The 12,218-nt window shown below is 50.9% G+C and overlaps 1 protein-coding gene across 3 annotated transcripts in view; it reads right to left on the bottom strand.

The window, feature by feature from the left end:
* Window positions 1-2,165: 2,165 nt before the first annotated feature.
* Window positions 2,166-12,218, bottom strand: part of MAPK4 (mitogen-activated protein kinase 4) — a 47,351-nt gene continuing 37,298 nt past the window's right edge. For 2 of the 3 annotated variants that reach the window (XM_032675533.1, XM_032675531.1), the window contains 3 exons: window positions 10,601-10,762; window positions 8,531-8,732; window positions 2,166-5,508 (listed from right to left, as the gene is read on the bottom strand). In XM_032675533.1, coding sequence (XP_032531424.1) covers window positions 4,821-5,508; window positions 8,531-8,732; window positions 10,601-10,762 — 1,052 coding nt within the window. In that variant the 3' untranslated portion in view covers window positions 2,166-4,820. The remainder of the gene's footprint in view (window positions 5,509-8,530; window positions 8,733-10,600; window positions 10,763-12,218) is intronic. The other variant, XM_032675532.1, reaches the window with a different exon arrangement.

Genomic DNA, 12,218 nt, shown 5'->3' on the forward strand with positions numbered 1-12,218 from the left:
CCCACCCCCTGCCACGGGCAGGGACACCTTCCACTATACCCCAGGTTGCTCCAAGCTCTGTCCAGCCTGGCCTTGGACACTTCCAGGGATGGGGCAGCCACAGCTTCTCTGGGCAACCTGTGCCAGGACCTCACCACTTCCACAGCCAAGAATTCCTTCCCAATATCTCGTCTAACCCTGTTCTCCATCAGTGGGAAGCCATTATCCCTGATCCCAGAGCCAATCCCACACACTGGTGATTCTCACCTGCTCTATTCTGCAGAGTGGACTATCAAGGTTTTGTTTAATTACCCCAGGTTTTGTTCAAGATATTTATAACACCTAGGTAGGAATTCCCAGGAACACGAGGACAGAGCCAGTGCCCAAGAACTAAGCAGTCACCAGATGGGCTCCAAGGGGTTTTGACCCATGGACACCAGAGCATGCAGTGTAAGCAGAGTTCAATTCACACCCTGAAGCACCTTCACCTACATCTATTGCCATTTTCTGTGAGGAATGCCATATATTGCTTAAACTTAAAACAGTACACTGTGGAACACACAAACACTTCAAACAACAGCGACACACACAGCAACTAATTCTACTTTTCAGTGTAGTCTCTGCTGTCAAACATGTACTTGGGTATAATCTCTCCAGTGCTTCACAAAAATCTATATAAACCTCCCAAAACGCCTCATTTTCACTGCGGTGTTTGCCAAACCAACCCTTCCGAGGTCCTTTTGTTGCAATCCATTCTGCCACAACCCAAGAGCTGAGATGGAGCAAGACCCTCCGAGAAAAGGCTGTGTTTTTTTTAAGACAAAATCTTCTTTTTTTTTTTTCCTCCCTCAAAATCCTGCTCTTTGAATTTACAAACCAAGCTCCGGCAGCGCCCAGATGGCGAGCACGGCTTCGGAAAGTGAGGATGCGCTTTGAGGGGGGCTCCGTTCACCCGGGTATTGTGCTGCTTTTCAAAACCCAACCCTGCCTTTGAAAATGTCAAAGGCAACTTATTCACGAGCGAACACCATATGGTGCATTTGTTCTCTTCAGCTCCTCTCACAATCAGCGGGAAAAAAAAAAAAAGAGAGAACATTTCAGACCTTAAACGACTGCGTGCCGCATTATGCAGAGCTCTCGCTGCAAGCTCTCCCAAAAAGCTGTGGATGGTGGAATGAAACTGCTCAGAGGGACAGAATTGATCACTCCCAGTCCAGCCCCCAGCAAGTCCGCTTGTAAGATTCACCATGTTGTGGTTTTACGCTGGGATCCAGGGGAGATCTGCATAGGAAAGACTTCCCAGGACGTCCCTAAAGCCCCTTTAAAGGCAAGCTGAAGTTGATTTTCTCATTACTCTAATGGTAAACCTCTGAAGATCTGGTTAGTGCAGCTCTGTGACGGTGTAGCAGCTGCTGAATCCCAACATGATTAAAAATAAACTGCAGTAAAAATAGTCACATATTTGTGACTGGGGAAGAACAATCAGCAGCAGAACCATCGGAGGCATCATTCTGACATTCGAAGGAGCTCCTAAATCATCTCCCCGATGGATTCCCAAGCCTCAACTTGCAGCTTCTGGGGTGGAAGGACAGATCCTTACACGGAGGCCACCACGAGCATCTCCCACAGGTTCAAGGAGGGTGTTTTCTGCTCCCTCTGTTCTCTTTCCAAAACAACCCTGCAAAAGGCTGGCCACAAGGGCTGGGACCCACATCTCTAAATCCAGGGTGCCCACCCATCCCAGTGCCATGTGGCCTCCGTGACCCAACAGACCGTACCATTAACGACAGCAGTGCTCCTTTTTTTTTTTTACCTTTTAGGAAGCACCACCTGCACGTTTATTGAAATACCTGCTGGGCAATCTTGCATTGAAATGACTCCTCGAACTGCAAGAAGCAGCACTTTGCAGAAGTCACCACATTGGTGACAAGGTCTCAGTTCCCTCCCCGTGACCCCGAGCCCTCAGGCAAGGCAAAACCGGGTGAAAAGGGGTGAAAAGCAACCCAACACCAAATAGCCCCAGCATGCAAATATTCACGCAGTGCAGGTGTTTGTGACCGTTCTGTGAGGTCTTTTCCAACCTAAATGAACTCTGTGATCTGTAAAAAGAAACCCAGACACCGGTAACTGGAACAAACATTCCAAGCCTCGCGGTAAGCGAAATAATTTACACGCTGCCACGCAAGGAAGGCTCAGGCCTTACATTTTATTGTTATAGATGAAAAACAGATCTGGCTTGTGATAGCTGAGCACACTCAGGTAACAAATTAAAGCCATCTCTCTTATCCCCTTTTCCCAGCATGTGACGCTGAGGTTTTAGAACAACATTAAATAACAGTTCATGAAGCGACATGGAAAATCTGGAGTGGCGGCAACACGCTCCGTTTGCTTCCTCGTGAAGTTAATGTTACACTTTAACTGTGGGCCCTCAAGACAGTGTTCAAGAGCAAAACTGTTTCTTTCATGGCCACAGTAAATAGTTCCCGTAGGCCCATGGCGAAGGATGTAGCAACCCGCGGAAAATGGCTTCTGGTTTCGGAGGATGTGGCGGCCGATGCCGAGGAAAACGCTGGCGCGGTTTGACCGCTGATGACCTGCTCAACCCAACGGCAGCGAAAACAGTTGTTGAATCTGTCAGAAGAGAGTTTTAAAAGCCGGCTCTCACACTGCTGATCTTTGAACCTCCGGGTTCAAACTCCGCTGGCTCCCGGACGTCCGGTTCTCCGCTGACGCCGCCGCAGCGCGGGTGCGTCTCCCACCAGAGGATGGGGCACCGTCAGCTCCTCTCCTGGGTGGCACCAGGGAGTGGTGGGGCACAACTGTGGCTGCTGCCACCTCCTCCTCCCTCGGCACACACTCGCTGGAGCCCAGCAGCCCCGTTCCCAGCCTTTGCTGGCTGCTGCTGGGTGCACAGCAGAGCTGAGAGGGACCACGGGCAGCGAGCCGTGGGCTGCTGGGGCCGGGACTGGGATCCGCTCCAACGCACAGGCCGATGCTTCTTGGTGTCTGAACTTCTCCCACCACCAGTAAAAGTGCTGAGCTTTAGCTGAGGTATATCAATTATCTGAGACACACTGAAAACCCTCTGTTTCTCCTTCGTCTCCCCTTTCTAAACCACTCTGGGGGACACGCAAATGCTCAAAGCAAAGACCAGAGACAAACTGCTTTGCCTTCCAAATGCCTTCTCCACCCGTTTCCCAGGACTTCCACCCCATCCCATCCGTGCAGCTGGGAGCCTTCGCACCTATGCTGCTATTCAGCTGGAGGAATGGCATTTCCATCACCCCAAGGTGAGCTCTTCACAGTAGGAAGATGTTTTCGGGCTTGTCGAGGCCCAACACAAGCTCTCTCCTGCAGCTAAGCCTGCACCTGATCCCACCAGGACAAGAAACCAGGGTTAATACAGTAAATGCTGCTGTTAGTTATCTGACCTCACATGAGTTTTCTTCACATCTCAGAGTATTTAGTAGATTACTTGCTAAGAGGGTGGAAATAATTCGTATAGGAGTAGTTAAATACGGACCTCGAGGTTCCTAAGCACAGTAGTTCCTCTTTTAGGAATGGAAGCAGTGCCACTGGGCTGGGCAGCACGGCAGCACAACGGCAAGGAAAGCAGAGGTCGGCTTTTATCGCGCTATTTACAGATTTTTCCACCTAAAAAAACTGCCGAGTTTGGTTAAATATAAGTATAGAACATTTCTTCCATATACAAACTCTTGTTAGCCGATTAATAATTAAGGTGCTCGGAAGTGTGGATGAAAACAGAAGTTACAGTAGATCAGTTGTTGTCTCTTGTCTATTTACACACCACGCTTGGTTGCCTGCTGACACCAGCATCTCCCAAAGAAGCTGTAAGCAAAGTGGCCAGCGATGACTCTAACGCCACAGGAACTGTTCTTTCCTTCACAGGTTCTTTGTCAGAAGGTAAAACAGTGGTACTTTAATTCCTCTTTCAATAGGAAGGGTGGGTGCCCTCGCTGAGCGCGTGTAGCTGGTGGTGCCAGGCAGCATCACACCGTGGGACACCCTGTTTCCGGCTCTCAGCTCCTGCCCAGCCCTTTCCACTGGGATTTGCTGGTCTGCTGGGCAGATGCCCGAGGCAGGACTCGCAGCACCAGGTTGTTACACTGAAATGCTCCACCCGCAATTTTAGGTGCGAGAAACCAAACCAGGACAACGCGCCTAGCGAAAATTTTGTCTTCCTGTCAGAAAAAAAAAATAAAATAAATCCCCAAGTGGCCCACATTTCGTAGGTCAAATTTTTTCCCCGTTAACATCCTTGAAGAGTTATTTTCTGTCTGATGGCCAAACTCTACCTCTAGTTCCATTCTCTGCTGACTGACAGCCGGCCACAGACACTGCCTGGCACCACTTCTCTCCGTACCTGTACTCACACAGGTGCCTCAGAGGAGCTCAGAGTTTGTTGTTTTGGGAACCTGTCAAACCACGACGTTATCTGACCACACTGAAAATCTTTGTCCTCGTCATTTTAAGTTGCTATAGAAAAAGATGGGTAAAGAAGTTGACTTGACTTCTCTCTGTGTAAACCTACCACGTACTGTCGTTTTTTTCCCCCCCTGTACACTTAAGTTTCAGACAGGTCCCAGAGATTGCAAGGCAAGAGTGTTAAGGCAGTATAAGAAACTCAGTACTTCATTCACACCTCTTGACTCCCTCGGAAGGCATCGAGAGGGGCGTGTGGTTTGTGCTCGCCTTTTTCCCGAAAAAAAGGCATTTGGTACAGTGTGAAAAGCGGATGGTCAATGACGGGGGGAGCCACTCAGCCCCGGGCAGTGGCCACACCGCCCGCGAGGGAGAGGGAGGTGCAGCGGGGTTCCCCCTCACCACCGCTCCTTCTGGTACACCTCTGCCTGCACCATCTCCCCGGGGTGCTCGGAGATGCAGGCCCCGTTGATCTCGTTGAGCTTGTTGTCTGGAAGATCCTCGGGTTTTGTGCAAAGCTTCAGCGCCCTGGAGATGAAGACGTCCAGGTCAAACTCAGGGTCTGCCTCCCTGCTCACCTCGGCGGGCTCCTTGCGGAGGCGGTGAGGGGAAGAGGGCAGGCTCCGCTCCTGGATCTCGGGAAGGGAGCTGGGACACTCCAGCCCCACCTGCGTGCTCTTCACCCACTGAGCAATCTCCAGGAAGAGGTTGGATGGTTCTTCCTCCAGCGACAGCTCAGCTGCAGGTGCTATGGTTGCTCTTTTCCAGTGGGATAAATCTAGGATTAGCTTGGGCTCTGAGTAGTGATGGGGTTTACTGTCCCTCCACAGCAATTTGTCCAAGTAGGAGGGTGACCCCACTTTGTAATCACACGATTTTCCACAATCTGCATCAAACACTCGGTCCATGGATGAGTGGGACAGCTCCAAGAACCTCTCCGAGCTGCTCTGTGAGTATTTCCGTGGATCGACCTGTGCTTCCTCAGCGGTGGATTCAGACCCTGCCCGGGGGTCCCGCTGAACCTCATCCATCTCGTGGTGTTTGTCGTGTCTCCAGTCCAAATCAGAGGAGAGGCTTATGTGATACCTGTGAAAGACACACAGACAGCGACTCCATTGGAAACAGCAGTGCTCAAACCAGTATCAACTTCTGCCTTTTGCTTGCTGATTTACCATTACCTACAGATCTCTAACGTCTTACTGATATTAGAGACCTTTCTCTGGTGTGTTAAAAAGCCAGTGGGGTGAGTAATTTACTCGTCTGAGATGGGGCCAGGAGCTGGAATAAAAGGCCAACAACCAAACCAACCAGCCCCTTCCTTTAGCCCTTCATCACCTTCCCTCCACTTGGGATTAAAACACAATTAACAACACCAGTGATCAAACTGTCCCTCAGGCCCACAAGTACCATGGTGTGAGGGCTCCTTGTTGGTCCCCACTGACACTGGATATAACCAGTTTATTCTGACATCAGGAACCAAGAGCATCCCTGAAGGGTCACCTTGCTAAGTGATAACTTCTCAAATCAGTTTAACTCCCTCGATTGCAATTACCTGACAACACCCATTCTTAGCCGTGGTTTTCAAAGTGACATCTAATTTACTGTTTCCTAACTGAGCTGCCTTTAAAAGACTTGTTACCACAGGCTTTGGGGCTCTGTCACGGCAACAAAGTTCTCTTCAGGTGCCCCACAACACGCAGGCAAAATCGTTTCTCGTCTCCAAAACGCTTGGCTTGTTTTGCAAACTTTACAGCCCCGCAGCAGATGTGTCCAGCTGGGTGGCAGGACACTCTAAGTCCCAGCTTCTCTGTCAAACTGAGAAAGCCAAGAGATAAAAAGGTGACAAGGTGACCTCCACCAACTGATTTGCTGCTTTGGGGACTGTAACTGACAGGAGTGCTGGAGCTATGGGGATATACTGAAGACAGGTATCCTGAGGAAAGCTTCCAGCTTTCCTCTTCACCTAATTGACCTGGTTGTCCCCCACAGCCTCCACTCTGGCACTTGCTCACTCAGGCAAAGAGATTAATAATAGTGAAGGGAAGGGATTTCTTTAGGTAATTTTTTTCAGTGCTGGTGAAATACAGTGTATTAAGAAGGCAAGGAGATTAAATTGCTATGCAGAGAGGAACCAAGCCTCAGCCAGCTCATTCCCGCTCAGCTGGAAGGAGCTCTACAGAAAAATGAACCTAGTTAATTCCTAGCTGCTTATTTTGTCCTACCTGCTCCAGTACTGGGACTGGACCAGTAACTGGGTGTAGTGGTTTGGACTTTGTTTTCCCCCAGAGGATAAGAAAAGTGGTAGACCCCAAGGGGTGGAAACCCCTGGAAGTTTTGAATTTCTGTCCAATGAGCGCTCCTGCAAAAAATGTAAACATATCACAACCAGACCGGAAGAGAAGAGTTGTAGTTTGAGGTTAGAAGAAGGTGGCCATGTTGTGAGCCACGAGGAAGGGGCTCTGAGCCCCACAGGGGGGGGGCTTTGGCCCCCCAGCCCCAGCTGGAGCCTGTGGGGACCTGGAACAGCATAATGCTGGGCTAGGTGCCTGTAGTTATGCTGGGAGATGTTTTCTCCATCGTGGGCAGTGGCCGTGGCAGTGGCCGGAGAAAGCAGCAGCCAGAACTGAACCGAAGAAGCAACAAAGACATGCAGCACCAGAGAAGGGACTCCTGGAAGGAGACCTGAGGGAAGGAGAGTCAGCAGCTGAGTTCTACAGAGTTCTTGGGGGTAAGAACTGATACCAGACCCCCCAAAACTCCTTTGAGACCTCCTGGAAGGAGGAAGTTGATAGACTCTTACTTGAAAGAGCCTTGAAGTGCAACATGCACTGCAGAGAGGAGCTGAGAAGCTCGGTCATCCTGAGAGCTCAGCCAGGACGGAGTGGGGGAGGTTGGCCTTGAGGGCCCTCCCTTGCTGCAAGCTACAAAGAAGCTCGCAGCCTGAGACAGGGCACAGAGGCCCTGCAAGGAGCTTGAATCTCCTGAAGATACCAGACCGTCACGAAGACCCCCTGTGCTTCGTGATATGACCGTGGTGATACGACCTTGTCTGGGGTGACGAAGCCCACGGAAGACCACTCGTTTGGAGAGACGAGTGGCCAAGGGGGATACCCCCTTGTGTGTGCTGGCAGAGATCCAGCTATCAGTTGCTACAAGAAACAGAAGAGACAGAGAGAGCCTGCTGCCTTAGAAGATGCTGCTGCTTAGTGACTGCTACTCTGAAGAAGCTGCTGCCCTAAGAGACTGGAAGGGATCTGTCCTTCTTTCCCTCCTGGACTTTTATTTGGAGGGGAGAAGAGATCTGATCCATTGTAAATACTTATGTCATGGTAGAGATAGTTGTAGTCGTGTGTATAATGTATTGTAGTATTTATTTGTATAGTCATTGTAATATATTCCCTTTCCCCATTCTGAGTCTGGTTGTGTTTTGTCTGGAAAAAAACCCATCTCACATTGGGTTGAGATGTGGGAGGGGGGATGGAGCTAGGGAATTGGAATTTGGGCTATCTCAAACCATGACACTGGGGTAATCATCTAGGACATTAGAGACCTCAGCTCAGAGCTTTGATCTGCTCTAAACTTCCAGTGTGGCTTTCAGCAAACCATTTAAACGTCAACACAACTAAGGACTTTTTACAAGACCCCCAGATCTCTGGTCTCTGGTGCTCAGGCACCTTAAAAAGTGATAAATACAGTGCTCCAAACCAGACCCTGTCCCCGAAAAGGTAAAAGAATTACAGTATTGTATAACCTGCTCTATAGGAAAAGAGGACAGAGGGAAGGGCCGCAGAGCCACTTAAACTCAAGTGACAATACAGGCTGTGAATAAAACCCAAAAGCAGAAAGCTGCGTGGTAACTGGGATGTGCAGACTCAACACCTGCTCCCTGAGGAAACCAATGATGAACCTCTTGTTGGGTTTGGTGAGGTTTGGCCAGCTCAGGTCAGAATCACAATACGGCATAAAGAAGGAAACACAGGTGCCTTTCATGGGTCTGGAACACGTGTGATGGAACCCAGGCAAGGGCAGGTCAGGGACTCACCAGTCAAGTTCTGCCTCAAGAATTTAAGCCAGCATCTGGTCTCTGGCCCACCCTGGGGTACTTTACCTGTCCCAGTTGGACATCTGGCTCTGGTTGGCTTCCATCAGCAGAATGTCATCAATCTCGTCCTCAATCCGGAACGGGTGCTGGGACACGGGCTCGTCCTCAGGGCAGGAATACTGACTCATGTAGGGGTGCTGCAGGCCCATCTCGGCCGTTAATCGATCCATGGGGTTAAATGTCAGTATCTTCTCCAGAAAATCAATGGCTGTGGAGCACAGAGAAACCAGCTCACTAATTCCCCTGAAGCAGCAACAGCGCCCTTCCCAGGACGAGTGTCTCGTGGAACCCCCCCGTAACAAATCGCCTCGAAGTCAGGGAGGAATTAAAGGCCACACCCCAAGTGCACCCACACCGGGCACTCCTGTCCTTGCTGCATCCATCTCACCCGCCACGGGAGCCGCAGGGAGCAATCCTGCAGCCTCTGGGTGTCACCTCCTCCAGCGAGGCAGGAGAAGTGACTGCGAGAGCACGGTCACGCCTCCACGGGGACGGCGTGCGTGGGTTACACCCCAGCGCTGTGATCCCGGGCAGAACGGCAAATCACACCCCAAAAAAAAGGCCTTTGGGTGGTGTCGGGATTTGATTCCACGCTCTCGGATCCACCCAACAGGCAGGCACGCCGCACTTCGGGCAACCGGTTTCACATCTTTACACGCGGCTGAAGTGGATTGGATTTACTGCAGTTTTCGAAAGCCTTCAGCATGACCAACGCTGTAAGTATATTTTACACATTAATATTTAAAGAATTCTGCATGACGGAAATTATTTTAGAAAGACTGTAGTGCGTGAACTCCTCCTACAGTGATGGAGGAGGGAATTTCAGCGCAATTACAGTGGCTAGAATTAAATCTAAACGCAGGGGGCTTGTTGTGATTACTTTGATGACTCTTCTTACCGAGGCTACGTGAAAAGACAAAAAAATCCTGCCACTTAAGTTGCTGCTTATCCGGCTGATTCTTTCATGGCAAAGTCCCTCTGAGTTCAGACAACATAAACAGCAATATGCCTTTCTCCAGTTACAACTTCATCCTGCACCTTCAGGAACATCCCCCATTAAAGGTGTAACCGTGTGAGCGGGACAGTTTCCTTTAGGGGCAAAGTCACTCAGCAGAAAGGGCAGCCCTACCTACCACCTCAGTGCTTAAACATTAACCAATATCCGATTGTCTCCCGCGAGATTATTTCATCACTCGGGCTAATTAAGTGGGAGGGAATCAATAGCTCCATAAGGTCACTGGCTGTGGGCACGAAGCGTGGTGGAAGGACACATTATAATTTGTATATTACGATATATTGCGGGTCAGGGAGGCAGGAAAACGACCGTGAATTATGTGAGGGGCACAGGTGACCTTTCTTCCCGCAGTAATGGCAGGGAATAAATCTGTCCCCTGCGTGCCGGAGGCTGACGTGGTCCCTGGGCACCCTGGGCCGACGGATATCGTGTTGCCAAGACCAGACACTGGATGTCTTATACTGAAGAGTTAACGCCAGCAAACATAAGCTGTGCTTGGTCTTGACGTCTTCCCAAAACTAGCAGGTTGCTGGTTTAACCTTGGAAGGAGCTCAGGAGAGCACGTGGACGGTGTTCCTGTAGCAACCATCTCACGGTGTTGGGACACAGGTGAAGTAAAACCACGTGTCTTGCTGTACTGTGCAACTGTGCTCGTGCAAAAACCACAGGAAGGAAGCAAACAGGGCTTGAAGAGAACCTCTGGGCTGAGCCCCTGCTTACAGCCCAAGGAGAGACACAGGAAGGCAGGCAGGCACCTTGGAATAGTCTTGGAGGACTATTTCACCCTTAGGAGAGACCTGTGAGCAAGCTACAGTGTCCTGAGTGCTGTCCTGCAGCCCTCACCTCCCCTGGTGGGATGGTCAGCAGGACCTGGAGGCTCTGTGAGGGATGTGTGACCTACAGGAGCAACTGCCAATATCTGAATCCTCTCCAGCAGCGTTCACGCACTTGCCCTTTGAGGGCAATTCCTGTGGGAGCCTGAGGAAACAGGTCTGAGAACACGACAGCCAGGGGAAGCCCCAGGGGAAGGACACTGCCAAAGGCAGTGGGCACCACTGTACCTTCACTGTCCACCTCGGGTAGCAGCTTCCTCAGCGGCTTCCTCACTTCCCACGTGCTGTTGATGAACATGGGCATCACCTTGAGCAGCTCCTCTTTGTCCTCCTGGTGGATGACGGGGATTGTCTCCAGAATGAGTTGCATCTGCTCCAGCTCGTGGCCCCCTGAACGGGCAGAAAACAGGCACGGAAGATGAGACATAGGAGGAAAAAAGTGTGATCAGCTCCAGGGGTCCCAAAGAGTTGGTTCACCTTTAAAGGAACACAACTGCCTGTTGCCTCTGCGCTGTCCTGATGGGAAAGGTGTTTCCTGACCCACTCCTGCTGGCTGCTGGGCACCAAGTCGTGGCTCTGATGGTGATGGTCCCCACAACTGCTGTGTCTGTGTGCAATTACGTATTTTCAACCCCTTTCTTTCGGGATGTGTCCATGCCCACTCCCCCAAGCCCCCGCTCAGGACTGGTTACCAGCCAGTGAGAGGGGAGGAGCAGCTGTGCTGAGTGCTAATCCCATCCCTCAGCACACTGCTGGCTGGGACCAAGGGCTCCGTGGCTGATTTCCAGCCTCCTACGTGTGCAGAGAAGCAGCCTGGTAGAAACACGGAGTCGCACTATTGATTTTCTGCCTGCCAGGAAAGCCAGTTATGAATATTCTGTCATTAGAAGCAGGACTAGCCATTTAGGCAGCGAGCTAGCTAGGGCAGGCAAACCCACGGGGATTTTTGGGCTACCGAGTCCCTGCTGTCCCAAGTCATGGATTTGAGGTGGCTTCACTGGCAGGTAATGCCCAGCTGATCCACAGCAAGAGGAGTCAGGCTTGTTTATGGCACAGCACTTCCAGTCATTCGGGTGGAGAGGCCAACTCACAGGGGATGGTGGAGACCACTTGCCCTGAGGCAACCCTGTCCTCTGGAGGTCCCTGGCACCTCACAGGGGCTCCCCTCCCCAGCCCAGAGCTCCCTGTGAGTCTGTAGGAGGTTTCCAGACTCACACCCATGGAGCTGACCCCAAACACAACCACCCTGGCCAAGGGTAGGTCCGATCATCCAAGAAAACGACTGACAATGGAATGAGACCCTTGGGAAAGGGTCTCTCCATCCGCCACGGCCTCATCACTCCAACCAGGTTTGGTTCAATGCACTGACGATCACTTTTACCCACTTTTCCCCCAGAAGGCAGAGCTCAGAGCCAGGACGTGGCAGTGAACTTAGAGAGCCCCAAAGCAACGCTGACATTAGCCCAGCTGGTCACCATCACACCACACGTGCACTCACATCAACCACTCAGAACAAGATAAAGCAACAGGAAAAGCACGAGAGGCAGAGGGACGCCCTTCCAATATCAATCCTAGCAAAATAAATTCACTTTCCCACAGAAAACCTCATTTTAGGTCACTTAAGAGATTCACAGCACGGCTCCAGGGGAAACTAAAGATAACTACCGGGGAAGCAACACCTTGTTAGTCAGGCTAATTCCCACACTGTGACCAAAATTACTGGGCATTGAAAGTCACAAAGGCTTGGTGGCTGCTCCCTGAGTGCAGACCCAGCCACTGCTCACCAAGGGCACCTGGCAGCCAAAAGGCACTGTGTTCAGTCACACAAAGAAGCTGCTAATGCAAC

Source organism: Chiroxiphia lanceolata, chromosome Z, assembly GCF_009829145.1.
Source record: "Chiroxiphia lanceolata isolate bChiLan1 chromosome Z, bChiLan1.pri, whole genome shotgun sequence".
Classification (NCBI taxonomy): domain Eukaryota; kingdom Metazoa; phylum Chordata; class Aves; order Passeriformes; family Pipridae; genus Chiroxiphia; species Chiroxiphia lanceolata.